Consider the following 17,225-nt stretch of genomic DNA (forward strand, 5'->3'; position numbering starts at 1 on the left):
GAGGCCTTGCAGCTGTTTTAAAACAGAGATTGCCTGGTAAACCAAAAATCAAGTAGATGAGACAAGAGGGAGCAGCAGACACAAAACAGGTTAATTAAAATACACAACATGCACACACTGTCAATAGAAGTTCACGCATGAGGACAGAGACACTGAGCCCTCAAGAAAATTATTAGAGAATGGAGGCTGAGATCTTCACATCTCTGCAGCATCAGTTGCAGTAAAAATTCTTAACTTGGCTACCTAAAGTCACTGTGTAAACTTACATGCTAACAAAATTTTACAAACTGCCTACAAAAACAGCACAGTGCAAACATTGAAAGTGTGTTCAATGTGTCCTAGTCTTAAAATATTATAATAAAAAAATATTGCTGTGTTAATACTGAATTAATACTGAAGTTGAATGGGTATGTGTCTGGGACGTCCAAAAAGGTCAGTTGTACACAATGGGCACTCTTTGTGGGTCCAGGACCTTTGCTGCGTTGCTGTTTGGTAAGTTGGTCATTGTGACCATTGGAACAGACAAGTGCTTGGATGCTTGGTTCCATCATCTCTGTTTGGCATGTTGGCTATTTTTCTGTTCTACTTTATTGATTTTTGTCATTGGTAGTATTGCCCAAAGCAGATGGTCACCTTTCCAAGTCTTGTCTGCTTGAGGTTTTTTGAAACAAAGTGCTTGCTCTGGGGATGCTTGCTCACCTCACCCCCGTGAAGCGCCTTGCGGTGACTTATGTTGTGATTTGGCAATATATAAATAAAAATATCTGATTCATTTAAAAATAAATTAAAAAGCATTGAATAAAAGATGTGAATACTTTTTGAGCCATGAGCATTTTATTACAGAGATCATTGGCTTTGTGTTGCCATGTACAAGTTAGCACACACAAAGAAATGTCTGCACATAAAGTTTGTAAATTTATTAAATTTCTTCAACAAAATCATTGATTTTTACCGAATAGCACTGAGTGGACTGACTTGACTTTCAGTACGTAAGATGGTGGCAATGCATTGCTAACTGGAACAGACATGTACCCAAACTGCATCAATTAGCAGCAGTACATGCTGATGGCTTTTATTGTGAAAGGTAATCAAGAGTCACCAGGATATATATATGTGAAGTCTTAATGCCAAACAACATATGCTACAACCAGTAGACTGTAAATTTATTTTTCATATCCCACCTACTTACTTGGTGAATATTACAATGAATCAAGTTTAAAAGTTTACCATTTCAGCTCGCTCTTAAAACTTTCTCAACTTACTTTTCTTGGTGTGAGACGGAGTCTGTGTCAGAGCTGGCTCGCTGATTTTGCTGGAAGTGAGAGGATGCTTGGTGGGTCTGAGCCAGGCTCGGTCCGGTGTCTGTCTGACCGTGATAGGACACTGCCGCTCCGTACTCTGGAGACTCTGGCATCTCCGTGAGGTTGTGGTGAGACCGACTCATTAACCGTGGATTAGGACTGACGGAGAACCATGGATTGAAACCTGGAAAAAGCAGCTCATTCGGGGGCAGCAGCTTGGCTGATGGCGCCTTGTTGAGGTTTGCCTCGGAGTACGAGATCCTGTTCAGGTGGTCTGGATTGGAGCGAGTCGATAATGAGGGGGCCAGGTTACCCGAGCTCACTGACCTCTGTGCTGCGTCTCCACTTTGAGATTCAAGGGAATACTGCAAACTGCTTAGGGGACAATTCTCTGGTCACAAAGAAAACACAAAGCAGAAAAACAGCAGTGAATTTTAATAATGACAAGAGACATGTCTGCACCCTCCCTGGCCACATGCGGCTGCTCCTACCCAAATCCTGTAGCTCCTGGTTGTTTTGGCGTGCCTTTGTCTGAAGGTGGAACTTGTGCTGATCGGAACAGAGCTGGAGCAGATACTGACACGTCTTGTTGCTGTCAGTTTGAAATAGATGCTTAATCTCATCGGATGTGTTTTGAAGACAAATTTTCTTCTTCTGCAGAATGAGAAGGTAAAACATTTCAGACAAAGTGAAAGCCAAACAAATGGCTTCAGAAGATTCATTTTTAATATTGCTCATATATACAGAGGTTGGATGATTGTTTTTATCCCTCTGTGAATGGAATTATATCAACAAGTACATACGGCAAAGGAGATCTTTTTGGTGTCCCTCCAAGGGAACCGTAGTACCGGGGTACGATTTCCATTAAGGACCTCAAAGATGTGCACCCCCTTGGAGTAGACGCCCAGCATGATGCCCGTCTGGGATCTCTTCTCAGGAAGTACTCGATGGAAATGGACTCCATACTCTGTCAGCTTCTGGCTCACCTTTACAACAAAATTTTTTTCCCCAACAATTCATCTTTTTATTTTTTCAATTCATTTTCATTTTACTCTGCGAACAAACCAACAAATTAACAAAGAAACAAAACTTTTTTATCCAAGGTAAACATGACAGAGTAAAATCTACGTCACACCGCTGTCTGTGGTTGACACTGTAATCTGTTTGTTGTAAAGCATAAATGTACGAGGTTTGTTAGAAAAGTATCCGACCTTTTTATTTTTTTTAAAAACCTGATGGATTTGAATCATGTGTGCTTGCATGAGCCAACCTTGAACCTTCGTGCGCATGCGTGAATTTTTTCACGCCTGTCGATTGCGTCATTTGCTGGTAAGCAGCCTTTGTGTGAGGATGGGTGTCGTCTCTTGTCGGATTTTCATTGCAAGGAAAATGGCGGAACGACTGGAGCAACGCAACTGCATCAAATTTTGCCAGAAACTGGGCGACAGCCAGGTGGAAACCATTCGGATTATTCAGACGGCTTTCGGTGATGATCCTATGGGCATCACACAGATTAAGGAGCGGTACACAACTGGTTTAAAGACGGCCGCACAGCGGTGGAGAGCGTGTGACTATCCGAGAAATTGCAGAAGAGGTGGACATCAGCACTTTTTCGCACATTCCACTGTGACAGAAGATTTGGCCATGAAAAGAGTTGCAGCGAAATTCATGCCGATGGCTTCGGCATGAAGCTGATGGCGGAGCAAAAGCGCCTTCGTATTGAAGTCTCACAGGACATGTTGTGACATGCTCACCTCTTCCACAATTTCTCGGATAGTCACACAATGGTCCCACATCACCACAGCGTTCACTTTGGAAATGATCTGGTCGTTTCAGCATGTTGATGCCGACCAGAGCGCGGCTCGCTCTCCACCGTTGTGCGGCCGTCTTTAAATCGGTTGTACCGCTCCTTAATCTGTGTGATGCCCATAGGATTGTCACCGAAAGCCGTCTGAATAATTTGAATGGTTTCCACCTGGCTGTCGCCCAGTTTCTGGCAAAATTTGATGCAGTTGCGCTGCTCCAGTTGTTAGGCCATTTCCTTGCAAAGAAAATCCGACAAAAGATGACACCCATCCTCACATAAAGGCTGCTTACCAGTAAATGACGCAATTGACAGGCGTGAAAAAATTCACGCATGCACAGAAAGGCTCAAGGTTGGCTCATGCAAGCACACGATTCAAATCAATCAGGTTTTTGCAAAAAATAAAAAGGTTGGATACTTTTCGAACAGACCTCATATCACTATTTCAGCACAGGACCTGCAGCACTTTTTCCTGGACACACTAAACATCTAACATTTGTTAACAAAAACAAACCGTTTACAACTTTTCTCACAAAGTCAAAACTGCTCTGTATTTTTTTTTTTTTTTACTGTAACACTGTCTACCACAGTCCACTGGGTAAAGCCCCGTTTACACATAGACGGTAAGAGCTCCCGGAAGCGTCCTGGAAGAGTTTTTGGCTGTCTTAAGGATCAAATGCCGTTGTCAACGCCGACACTAGGGGACGTGGCTTAGTTCCGGCTTTACCGGGAATCGTCGAAAAAATTATTCAACATATCGAATAATTCCGGGAGCGCTCCCGGAGAATTCGCGTGACGACGGAGACAACGTGAACAACAGCGTTTGATACTTTTTAATCGCCGCGTCATCCTGCCCCTTCCTGTAGTGCTGCAGTTTACACCGCCGTAATAGGCGGCCAGCGTTGTATCCCTAACCAACGGCGTGTAAAACGGCGATAGAGCCCACATCGGCGTCCTCAAAGGAGTTTTAACCAGCGACAGAGGCAGACAAAATGGCGGCGCTAGCGGACAGTACGTTGTTCTAAACGCCACCTCCCGGTTAATGGTGTTCCAAACGGCCGATAGGCGGCAGTCAATATAAAAATGCTAGCGCGCTGCATGCAGGCCTCTCACTCGCGGCCAGCTCCAGATATTTTTGCAGAGAAGCTCCAGTATGCCTCCTAAAAGTAAATTGGCAGCGGCAAGGACTTACCAAGAGGTCTGGTTCAGAAGCAGAGGAGAGCCCTGTAGTGGAGACGAGTAACACGTTGAGGAGGGAAAAAGGACAGAGAATAAAAGGCTGAGAGATGAGCTCCCTCCCCCTGCATTGACAGCTGCTTCAGCCTATTATACTCTGGGGGCGGTGCCTATATGCAAAAGTTCCTGGAGTAACGCAGGATTTGCCTGGATAAATCCAGCGGTACACAGGGCATTATCGGCGGCAGCAGAACACCGCCGTTCTCACGCGCGTCTTAACCTGCGATTGTAAAAGATAGAACTGGGTATTAACCCCCGTTGCCTGACGTGTGCCGGATGCTACGGCGTCAAAATGCCGCTTTATTCGGCGGATTTAGCGGCGTTTTATCCGCGCATTTGCGGCTAGTACGGCGCTCAAAACGCCGGTGAAATGCTCCGCCCCTTTCCACCGTGAAAACGGCCGGAACTACCGCGAACTTCGGTCTACGTACTGCCCGCCAACAAAACAGTCTATGTGTAACCTGGGCTTAATTCTACAGTAACGGAATTACAGTGACAGCAAAATCAGGCCATTTTTTTTTTTTAGCTCACCATTGAAAATTGGCTCTGACTCTAATTCAGTTATTGTACTGTACCTTTACCCTGCTGAGGATCTGCCTGTGAATTTACAAATTTGGCATTTTTGAAAAGCCTGAGATATCTCTATAATCAAATCAAAATTAACAGTGAAATACTGCAGTTAGTGGCTTTAATGGTAAATTACATGGGGAGGAATGGATACACAGTGGACCCTAGGAGTTCTTTAGACTATTCTCCAGTCTCCAATGGAAACCAAAACTCTGACATGTTATGATCTTGCTAACCTTGAGGAACTCAAACTCTGCTTCTGAGTCAGTTGCTCCATAGTAGTTGCTGTGAAGTTTAGGCAGCTCCTCTTTGATGGCTGACTGCTCCACTTTATCAAGGACAGACAGCGGCAGGTAGTGTTCCAGTCTGAAATAGGTTTTCCCATGAAGCTAAAGCACAGAGGATAGCAGCATTTATTAGTTTAAACATCTTATTTGATTACATTCACTTCAATAAGAATAATGTTCCACTCTTAACTAACTGCTGGGTTTTCTACAGCTCTTGACAGCTGTTTTACTCAATATTTTAAAAACTCTCTAACATCTGTGAAACATTAACAAGCAGGTGTATCTCACAGATACATCAGTGAGTGCACGGTTCATGAAGCAGAACCACAAAAGTTTTACACCACTTCTTCCAGACACTTTCACATGAAACAGTCTTCATAATGATGTATATCCATAAAAGCAGCAATCAGCATTAATTTTATGCATGCACAAATAATCTGCTGTGCACACCGCAATCCTCCACACAGGGTAAACTCTGCTTGGAGATATACATCACCACCTGCATTCTTTAAAACCCCAGATTTTTTTATTTTTGGAGCACTTGCTCAAGACAAGGCAGACCAGAGCGAAGTTCGGTGCTCCTAGGAAAATTATAGACTTGTGGTCTTAACGGCATTATGTAATCCTTATCATGACATAGCATCATACAGGTGATCAGTTTAATACTGATATAGTGCCAGGTTGTATTGCTGTAAAAATCAGCTAAAACACATAAGTCCCAGTTCAACAATTAAGTAAATGAGTACCTCAGGTTGGTAGTCGCCGAATTCTGCTTGCAGTGCAAGAGAGGCCAGCAATATGGCATTTTCCGTGTCACAGCGCATCCTCTCCTCCAAGATATCCTTCCTCAGCTGTAGGTAGTACTGATGTTTGGTCATAGCATGCCTGCATCAACAGAACACATATTTTTGCTCATCTTCACATTTCATATTCATACTCCTGTTATTCTCTAACACAGAAACCCACGAGAGTGTTTACATTTTTCAGCCAATGCTAATAATACTCATAAATACTTACTGTATGAGACTGACATCATCATGGAAGAATTTGATGCGCAAGAAAAGGTTAAAGGGCACATCGATTTTCCTCTTTTTTGGGTCCTCTTTCCATCCTTCTGGGGCCAATTTGGACAGTTTGGCATCAGGCTCAACAAAGAAAAACTCAGTATCTGTGGATGACAGGATGCAATGGTGGTTAGGGACAAAAGAATAGGTCAGAATCAGTCTAAAGCTTGGCTGCTGCAGCTGCACAGGTCGCACAGCATTAATCCATATAATAAAAAGGCAAGTGGCCTCTGGGTGTTTGTGTATCCGGAGCATCAACTGAAATCCATAAAGAGCTGACTTCTGTCTTTTGGCATACTTATGTATTTTATTTTTTTTTTCCCATGAGGATTCAAGTCGTGAAAACGGCAAGGGGATGAGACATTTAAACACTTCACAATAAGAGCCTGTATTTCAAAATAAAGGCCTATGAGGTTGCTGCAGACCTGACAGAATTCATCAGTCTGTCCATCCTCTAACATTCCAGACAGCAGATTCAAAGCTGGACATTTTCCGTATGAATGTGACACCAAACCCAGAATTAACATGTTCACACTTTGGACAAAACAGTATAATTGTGTCTCAACAGTGTCTCCCACAACCCCCCCCCCAAAAATTATCTAATGTGAATGCTGTCACAGTGCAAATATAAAACTTAACTTATTCGTAAATTCTTTACAAACCTACCATCCCTGGTTCTCAAGACCAGGCACCTAAGTGGCTCTACTCTACTCTTTTCTACTCTCCAATTTTACTCTTCCTTTTTAGATATACCTTTGTATACTGGCATAGTTCCACCTTAGAATTGGAATATGATATATAAGATATACCTTACTGAATTTTCATGGAATATTGTAGTGATTAAGGAGCTTCAAAAAAAGCTTACTGATGGCAGCAATTCAATTTAGAAAGTTTAACAATTAAAAACAGATTATAGTGTCAAAGACTTTCATAAAAGCCAAGAAATTTTTCTATGGCAATATTTAAAAAAAATGTAGCATAACTGTAAACATTTTTCCCCTCAAGTCCACTGTCCTCCATATATAGTACAAATCTACCACATCTAGAACCCTAGTCAGGCATTACATGGATAGAATTATTTTAAAATTTGTAACATAAAACCAATTGGTACAAATATATATATATATATATATATATATATATATATATATATATATATATATATATATAAATGCACTGACTTCTATTACTCATTTAAACGGATCAAAGACAAATGTAAACATCACTGAATCCAACTTCTAAAATATGACAAATTTCTGCTTTCTCCTTTTTCTAGACACTAAAAATGCTAAAGGGCTCAGGCAAGTTCACAGTTACACAGCCTAGCTACATCCCACTAGTTTCTTGCTTGTATTTGTGATCGTGAATCTTTTGTTATGAAATGTTTCAATTAACCGACAAGTCATCCTCTGTACATGTAGTTGACAAAAAATGATTTATTAAAAACAACATGCCAAATGATCTCCCCTTGAAAACATTAGACCGGAATTATCCTCCATCATGCACATCTTTATGTAACCACTGTGTGACGTTTCAGTGAAATCCACTAGCCAGTTTAAAAGGGTTGTGTTTGGAAAGCTCACAAACGCATGAGAAGATGGAAGGAAAGATGGACCGAGGAACAGAGTGAGTTTAAATATCCCTTCCTCAAATTTTTGTTTTTGGGGCACATGGTAACTTTTTAATGTGGTATTTTGACTACAGTATTTTGAACTACTTATTAAACGTATAGATGTATAGAAAAAAAAACGTGTGTAAAAAAGATTAATTGAAGATAATTTCATAGAATAATCACACCATGGTTACTAAAAGTCAAAGAAATGTGAACACATATGATGCTTGTACTCAAACTTGTTAGTCTTCCATCAACCAGACATTTAAATTTGAATTAATTTGGAAATATAACAGAGTGCAAGGCCGCAGTCATTAAAAAGAGCAGGGTAATGGTAAAACGCAGGGAAGCACACATTCATGAGCATGTACGTACACACACACGCGCAGTTACAACAATGGTTAGTTACAAACCTTTAAGGTATGCGAGGCCAAAAAGATGGTGCTCCACCAGCCCAATGTGGGCAACAACCATATCAAGAACATCTTTACAAACAGCTTTGATGTCGCAGCTCATCTCCAGCTTCTGGCCATTGAGCAGTACGACGCCCACTTTCCTCTGCACGTCCTCCACCTTCCCACGTTTCTTATGGGTGGAATAAAGGAGGAGGAGAAAAGAAAACATAAAATAATAAAGTATAAATGGAAATTCATATGTCGACAACAAAACTGACACATTATCTCAAAAGATGTATTCCTTACCGTTAGTGAAGAGGGGACAGTCAAGGCAACACAAGGCTCACTGGCCATTTTCACAAACTCAGCACCGTGAAAGTTCTAAAAACAAAACAAAACAAAAAACAAAAAACACAATACATACAATAAATAACATATTGAAGGATCAACATGGACTTTACTTTCTTACTTCTTTTGCATTGTGACAAGTGATTTTGTTTAAAATTTAATTATTGTTGATGTTACTACAGTCTATTTAATGCCTCTGGAGTCATCTCACACATTCTTGTTATTCTTGTTGCCCTGCTGTAAAGGCATGTTAGTGGTTTTTCTGCTTGATTGTCACAAACTCACCTCTATAACCTCCAGGCCTCCCCTCACCAATTTATTAAAATGAATAACACTTGTGACATTAAATGTGTGATTACATCAATAAATGTATTGCTATACTTGTAATTTGTGCTAATGCTGCGTTTACAAATAGGCAAGTCGCGTTACGAATGCCATTATTTGCGTCAATCTTGGCACATTCCTGACATTCTTAAATGTGACTGAACGCATCTGAATAGGTTTCTTATTAATGCGTATTGGTGTGTGATATTCGTAATTTTCGTGGAGCATGTTTTGGCTATCAAAAAATCTTCCATGAATGTCACACACACCACCCTCATTTCACCTCATGTTGTGGAGGTCGCAACTGAGCGTGCTGATCCATCTTGATTAGTGGTGATCCTTAATAGAGCGTGAAAGCGTTCTTCTCTGACGTGCGCACAATTAAACTCTGCTGCTCCGCATTCAGTTTCATTGCTGCAGTATGCTGAAGGACAGTGATGCCAATTCAGCAAAAAGTTTCATTCCAGTGATCCTCAGCGTGCTCCTGCAGGCGTTTCACCTGCTGCATGTACCTGATGTTTGAGAAAACGCATGAGACGAGAGCCGCATGGAGCCACACATCTGACTCTCTCTGTCTCTTCCTCCTCTCTGCGCCACTCCATGGCACAAAGCCCAACTAAGCATGCAATCACAAAGTCCTTCTGCTGTGGATTTTGAGGAACAAACTGGAGCAATCTGAATTGTTCAGCAACTGACGGTTGGATGAATATGGGGGCGTGTGTGTGTGTGTGTGGAGACAATTCGCCTCATTCACAATGTGACAGAACTTAATGATGCGCTGTTACGCGCGATAGTGCACAACAGCACGCAACAACGCGCAACATTATTCTTGACCGTGCATAATGGTTCCTGATAATTCTCCAGCAACACGTGCCATTAACCGGAACGCGTGGTAACTGGCTGCAGCAGTTCCTGAGGACACCTGACGCCTCTGCCTCAAATCATCACTTTCGTGATCAGCGGCCAAGAATGTGTACTTCGTGGTATTTGTGACTTGTCGTCGCTATGTGTAAATGCAGCTTAAAGATTGGCTTGATGCGCCAAAGTGTGCTGTATAAAGTGAAAACAGCACAGCGTGAAGACAAACCTAGGCCCACAGCCAATATTATGGGCAACTCCATAATTATGTACAGAATTTAAAATATATTATGAAATAGGGCTGGTATTTCATAATATATTTCATATATTATGAAATAGTGCTCTTGGTTAAAGCCCTGCCACATTTCTCCATGTAATGTGGAGTTGCGTCAAGAAGGGCATCCAGCGTAAAACATGTGCCAATTCAACATGCAGATGCACCTTAGATCTGCTGAGGCGACCCCTAATGAAAAGAAGCCAAAGGTACTTACTATGAAATAAATGCATATTCTCAATAGTCAGTACATACACGCGTGCACGCACACACTTTGAATTTATTTCTGACCATGTTTTAGTTTCTGTAATTAAAGTATATGGGTGCCACTAATTCCAACCAGGACTGTAACTGAACCCCTTACCTGACTACATGTTTAACTAAGATTATTATTGATAGCAAAGACTTATCACTTGTTTTATTAACTCTTCTAAAGAAGTAATGTTTACATTCATTTATTTATCTATGCTTGTTTTGTTTATAAAGGATTTTATCTTTGCATGATATGGTGTTTAAGGCTTTGTCAGAGATAAGGGCCCGGTTACATGGCACATGACGACAGTTGAATGAAGGAAAAAAGTCCCAAAGTCCCAAATCATCAAGAAAAGGTGGACAAATGGTCTTGCACTTCTCCCATCAGTGAAAAACCTGCAAATCAAGAGCGCCAAAGTAACGAAACAAAACCGAAACTAACAAAAGAAAAATGAAGCCAACAGCGACCTTGAAACTTTAAAAATCAAAACGAAACATTCATGACAAGACTGACAGCAGGTGCTGGCCAGCTACAAATGGCTGGAACATGTTTAAATAGTTACAGTAGTTGATAAAACATTCTTGTCGCTTTTCATCCCACACAGACGAGTTACGTTCAGCTTGTCTGAGGTTTAGTTATTGATCTGTTCAGATATAATCAATGTTCATGCAAGACATCGGACTTGGGAGGTCGGATGAAGCTGGACGACAGTCAAACGGAACGCTGACGTTATGAAACTACGCAAACGATGAGAAACCATCAAGACAGAAAGTAAATCATAATACGGATGAATTGAAGCTGTCAATGGGATTTGTTCACATTTTTCAAGTTTAAAAATTCTGACGAAGCACCAGTTACAGGAACAAAGCTGGAAGATGGTTAAACGATGCCTCCGAAAGTCAACGCAAGTCCAGATTTCTTGTTTCGTTTTGGCTTTGGTGTCCTTCGTTAGTGCCGTGTGACTGAGGCTTTTAAAAGCATTCAAACAGGTGCTCCTGCAGGTCTCCCATGTGCTATGTGATAACGTGCAAAAACCTTGGGCTTGCGGAGTGGCATAGTAGAGGGGTAGAGGGGGTCTTGAAGGTCAAGCATAGTGCTTAATGGCGCAGGCTCATCTATGGAATAGACGTTGGTCCTGGACAGCCTACTGGCAAGGTGGGCCTGAAGCCGCTGCACCTCCTCCTGCCTGTGGAGGAGGAGCTCTGCTCCAGATAGACCATCATCAGCTGCACAGTCAAACTGCCTGCAAGGAAGAGTAGACAAGATGGCTATCGGAAAATTCTGACACTACATATAATCTGAAGAGAAATATGTTTAACCTGTGAAAAAATACTAAATTCACAAAATAACTGCAGGTTTTTTTTCTTCCTACCACTTTACGCATAGAGAAAAGACTTCCTGACAAGAGAGGGTAGTTGTAACATAAATACAATAAACAATAGCCAACACAAACCGGTATGCTTGCTTTAAAAAGTACACTTGAACAGACTGAAAACAGATTCTGCAGGCAGTGTGGAACAGCAGGCAGTTTTACTCCATTATGACAACAATGATTAGACAAACTGAGACTGATGAACACGCCGCTCACATGACCTCACTATAGAAGAATGAGGCTGACACTGCTGGACCGCACCAGCTGTGTGAGGTTCAGAGGACAAATACGCTTCATCGGTGGTATCCCTGTCTTGTAACGGCTTCCGTGGTCCCAGTCCTAAACCTGAACCAGATCTGGCCCAAATATCAGTCAGACTAGCCAGGACCGGATCCATGAAGATGTCTCCAAAAGCCTCCATTGAGTATGGAAGCCACAGATGAGGTGGTTTTGTCCTCTGGAACACACAAAGCTGGTGTTGTCCAGCAGCCAAGACTACAGTCACATCCAGCCAAAATATCATCAGTGTAGCCAGGAGTGGGTTGGTTCTTGTTCTGCTGCCACAGGTTTAAGATCTGCTGAAGAATCAGAGCGCTTACACTCTGATTTGTGTGCAAACACAAGCTAAAATTATACACAGGGTTAAATTATCCAAGGTTAGATAATAATAATATTAATGCTGCAGTGTAGGATGAGTGCTACACTGTCTATACGATGCACTAACGCACAGATTTGTGCAAGTTTACCTGTGCCTGTGTGTATTGTGGCTCGTAAGTGACAGGGCATCGTGTTCAGCAGAGAGGGTCCCCTGTGACCCGAACTTCCTCACCTCACCTGGTTTCTTGGCTGCAGAAGACATGACAATATTGTCTGTACAATCACAAGTTTTCACCTGTGCACAGTCAGCCACACAACTGTGCAAATAAACCTGCAAGAACATGTATCTAAGTGGGTGGAGAAGTCAAAAGCATATTAAAAACCAGGTCAAAATCAGAGCCACTTATGTGATTAAGGTCTGCCTGTTCTGAAACTCGACAAAGAGTTTATGACAACAGCACAGGAACAGTATGTATCAAATAATGAGTCACAAACTATGGCCTTGGACTGGTGTAGTGTATCACTGCAGCCACCACACCATGGAACCTGTTTTTGAACAGTTTTGCCAGCATATATACCCAACAATTAATTGATTACTTGAAAGCTGACTCAATTAATCAATAAGGGAAACAATTAAATGGTATTGTGACTTCACAGCTGCACTTTATTAAAAGCTGGCCTCAAAGAATGCTCTGTTGTGCACAGTTACTTCACAATGAATTCTTTAAAGCTATACAAGCTCAAAGGTTTTACTGGAAATTGTATTAGATACATTTAGATAAAATACACTAAATGTGCAAAAATAAAGAGGCTTTTTATGTTTCTCACAAATGAAACGTGCACCTTATTAGAACTTTTCAGAAATGAGTAACAGCTACCTGAACTTGGTTGAGTCAACCGATTGTCTTTTCTGACCATTTTAATTGCTTTTTAATATTGTTTAATTTATATGTTACCGCCAGGTTAGAGTTAATTAGCAGGTAGCTTGGTGGCATTAGGTCCACTGACGGTGCAACGTTTGCTAAGGCAGTATGCTGGAATCATCATCCAGTCAACAAAAGTATGTGTTTATTAAACACCCGAACAAAAGTAAGCCATAGCATTGCTTGTTTGGTAACTCAAGCTAAAGGTACTTTCAGCCTTCATTCGTCCCAGTCAGGTCACACCGGTCTTTGCAGATTTAAGCACTGACGGCTGTCACTCCTTGCTGTTTTGATTCTTTTTTTGTGTTCTAATGACTTGTGTGCTTCCATGTATTCGTAGCATGCTCACCCGCATGGTGACCCGCTCTTTTTTGCAGTACCAAGTTCTGATGCAACAGAAGAATAGAAGCTATGAACCTTTGAGGCAACAAAATGACAATGACAATGATGGAGCGGGATATGAGAACTGGACACCTGTGTAATGCTTTATGATGTGCCTATTGAAATTGTGACAGCAAGTGATAGGCATCTGATGTACTGCATTCACAAATGATAAACAGGAGGGACATGTCGGGGAAATTGTGCTCTTAATACCATGGAAATTATTTTCTTATTATCATTTGTTCAGCATTACATTATCTTATGCTTAAATTTCTGTACTGTGCTGTGTTACACGTCTCTGCTGAGACCGCTGACTCCCTGCAACGAGGAAAGTTCCTGTGGGAAGACAGTAAGCAACAGAGCTGATGAGCACCAGTCGGCTGCACATCCTGCCTGAAGACAGGAAGTTTGATGGGAGTATAAGGGAGTATAATCCAGCAGTCAAAAGAAATCCTAAAGATAGGCTATTTAATTGATCTTTGTCCAACAGCTGCACAGGATGTTTTGCATGTGCCTCTACTCAAGGTAACTGACAAGTTGTATGACGCATGTGGGCCTTTAACCAATGACTATACGATCACACCCTGCTTGTACATCACGCTATTTTGAGTGAATAAAAGATGCTGAGCAGAGAGAGACAGTCGAAGAGAGGTGGAGACTGCTCTTCCCTTTGCAAAGCTGACAGAAAAAATTTGCTGCATCCCATGTCCATTCTTTCTCTAGTGTCTAAAGGTGTTTAACCCTGACAACGGCGACATCTGGGGTTGTCCCATTTGAGCTTCAAACCTGCTCTTGAGAAATCCTACGGGTAATGTCAGTGAGGGTATGTCCAGTATACGAGGTCTGTTAGAAAAGTATCCGACCTTATTATTTTTTTCAAAAACCATATGGATTTGAATCACGTGTAATTACATCAGACATGCTTGAACCCTCGTGGGCATGCAAGAGTTTTTTCACGCCTGTCGGTTATGTCATTCGCCTGTGGGCAGTCTTTGAGTGAGGAGTCACCCACCCTCTCATCGATTTTTCATTGTTTAGGAATGGCTCAGAGACTGCTGCTTTGTTTGATAAAAAATTTTTCAAACGCTGTAAGGCACAACTGAGTGGACACCATTCGATAAATTCAGCTGGTTTTCGGTAAAAATTTTAACGGCTGATGAGAGATTTTGGTCTGGTAGTGTCGCTTTAAGGACGGCCCACGGCGCCTGACGGCGATCTGCGCTTCGAGGCGGCAGCGTCTCGCCGTTTCAAGTTGAAAACTTCCACATTTCAGGCTCTGTTGACCCAGGAAGTCGTCAGAGAACAGAGAACTTTCAGAAGAAGTCGGCATGAGGAGTTTATTCGGACATTCCATTGTTAACGGACATTTTGTAATGAAAGAACGTGCGGGCAGAGTCGCATGTCGGGCCGGACCTGTCCGCGGGGGGTCGCGACAGGAAAAACACCTCCGTTGGAAACCTTAACGGGCAAGTTGGAACATGCCCTAGCTGTTAAACAATTTCTCAGTTACTCACTTGTTGAAAGCCATCAAAAGCCGCCTGAATTTTACAAATGGTTTTCAACACGGAGGTGTTTTTCCTGTCGCGGTGCACACAGATTCGCCGAGTCGTTTCCGTGACGACTCGGCGAATTTGCACGCACGTCTTTCATTACAATGTGTCCTTAAACAGTGGAATGTCCTCATAAAGTCCTCATGCCGGCCTCTTCTGAATCTTCTCTGTTCTCTCACGACGTCCTGGGTGAATTAAGCCTTAAATTAGGATGTTTTCAGGTCGAAACAGGCCGATGACGGCGCCTGGAAGCGCTGTGCGACGTCCCGCTCCGTGGGAAGTCCTTACAGTGACAGAAACACCCCATAATCTCTCATCAGCCATTAAACTTTTCACCGAAAACCAGCTAAATTTCTCGAATAGTGTCCACTCGGATATTCCTCACAGGTCCAGAAAAAATTTTGATAAAGCAAGGCGCGCCGTCTTCAGCAGCGTGTGAAACAAAGGAATTCAGCCGAGAGGGCTGAACCACATCTCACTCAAGGCCTGCCCACAGGGAAATGACGTCACAGACGTGTGAAAAAACTCACGCATGCGCATGGGGGTTCAAGCATGATTGGTGTAATCGCACGTCATTCAAATCCATATAGTTAAAAAAAAATAAAAATAAAAGTGTCGATTTCTTATCTAATACACCTCGTATATAAACTCTATAGGGGACTTCCACGGTTCCCCAGGGTACAGCAGACACAGTAAATGGACTGCATTTATATAGCGCTTTTCCATCTGCATCAGACGCTCAAAGCTCTTTACACACTAATTCCTCACATTCACCCCGATGTGAGGATGCTGCCAGGCAAGGCGCCCACTACACACCGGGAGCAGCTAGGAGATTAAGGACCTTACCCAAGGGTCCTTAGTGATTTTCCGGTCAGGCTGGGATTTGAACCGAGGATCCTCTGGCCTCAAGCCCAATGCTTAACCACTAGACCATCACCTCCCCCACAAGCAACACTGGAGGTGTTGCTTTTGTGAGGCGGTTGTCTGCCTGGATGGTTTCCATCAAGAGCTGTTGTTATTTGGTGGCGTAATAGATGCGACAACATGTGGCACCAGCACATACTCCCAGACCTGACCTGCTGCATGAATGCAACTTCAAACAAATAAAAACAGTAATAATGGGTTTCAGACTGGCATCCTGTCCAGGGTGTACCCCACCTCTTGCCCTACATCTTCTCTGTGGTCCTTACTCGAAGTAAGCAGGTACAGAAAATGAATGAATGAATGAATGCATTTGTTACCTTGTCTATAATCTGGATCAGATGAAGTCAATGAAGGGCTTTCGCTGGATGAACTGTAATCACTGTGGTACCTCTGATGGGTGTGGACCGGGTCTGACAAAACAGAAATGCCATTAGTACTCAATTTTATCATTCAAATATGAACATTTTAAGAATGTGAGGGGAAAAAAAGCCACTTTACTTTGAATATCAAACCATGCACAAGAACTAAATATAAATTGTTTTATGGGATTCATTTTTGTTTGTTCATGATAACTGTTAAGAAACGTTTCTGGGTAAATCAACACACAGATTTAAATCGGGAAGCACCACTACAAACCTGAATGGTGAGTTACACAAAGAAGTCATCTTATTAGTCACGTTGATAAACAATCCTAATGGAAGACGTGATTACGGTGACAAGCGAGTCAGCAAAATGTGTTGCAAACGTGAGCCTGGTCAGGTTAGACAGCTCAGTGTTGCTGATACAAAGAGTACTTTTGGGTAAAAATTATGTATGTGCATAAACAAAGTCTATCTCATGCCAAGTCCACACACATTTGTGAAAATTGGGATATTCTGCCCATGGTTAAAAAAAAACATCTCCATACATATGAAAACACAAAACAAGAGCATGCTAAAGCAACAGGTGGTGATATAACCCCAAAGCTGCATTTACATGTTTGCCATCAATGGCAGAATGAGGAGAGAAGACAGAAGGTGAAGGATGATTTATTTATGTGCAGCGAGTTACCCCATTTTAAACCAGTAAATATAAATTTGTGTGATATTACAGAGAAAAATTAATATATAACCTCACAAAAACGTAACCGTTTCAGCCACCATCACAGCCAGGGCT

General features: G+C 42.1%; 1 protein-coding gene across 3 annotated transcripts in view; it reads right to left on the bottom strand.

The window, feature by feature from the left end:
* ptpn13 (protein tyrosine phosphatase non-receptor type 13) overlaps positions 1–17,225 on the bottom strand; it is a 94,289-nt gene that overhangs the window by 22,000 nt on the left and 55,064 nt on the right. For all 3 annotated transcript variants that reach the window (XM_034191497.1, XM_034191498.1, XM_034191496.1), the window contains exons 8-18: positions 16,388–16,480; positions 12,442–12,541; positions 11,359–11,566; positions 8,573–8,647; positions 8,285–8,456; positions 6,213–6,363; positions 5,942–6,080; positions 5,145–5,297; positions 2,105–2,287; positions 1,793–1,955; positions 1,263–1,692 (exon numbers count right to left, since the gene is read on the bottom strand). In XM_034191497.1, the coding sequence (XP_034047388.1) occupies positions 1,263–1,692; positions 1,793–1,955; positions 2,105–2,287; positions 5,145–5,297; positions 5,942–6,080; positions 6,213–6,363; positions 8,285–8,456; positions 8,573–8,647; positions 11,359–11,566; positions 12,442–12,541; positions 16,388–16,480 (1,867 nt within the window). The remainder of the gene's footprint in view (positions 1–1,262; positions 1,693–1,792; positions 1,956–2,104; positions 2,288–5,144; positions 5,298–5,941; positions 6,081–6,212; positions 6,364–8,284; positions 8,457–8,572; positions 8,648–11,358; positions 11,567–12,441; positions 12,542–16,387; positions 16,481–17,225) is intronic.

The sequence above is a fragment of the Thalassophryne amazonica genome, chromosome 17 (genome assembly GCF_902500255.1).
Source record: "Thalassophryne amazonica chromosome 17, fThaAma1.1, whole genome shotgun sequence".
Taxonomy (NCBI): Eukaryota; Metazoa; Chordata; class Actinopteri; order Batrachoidiformes; family Batrachoididae; genus Thalassophryne; species Thalassophryne amazonica.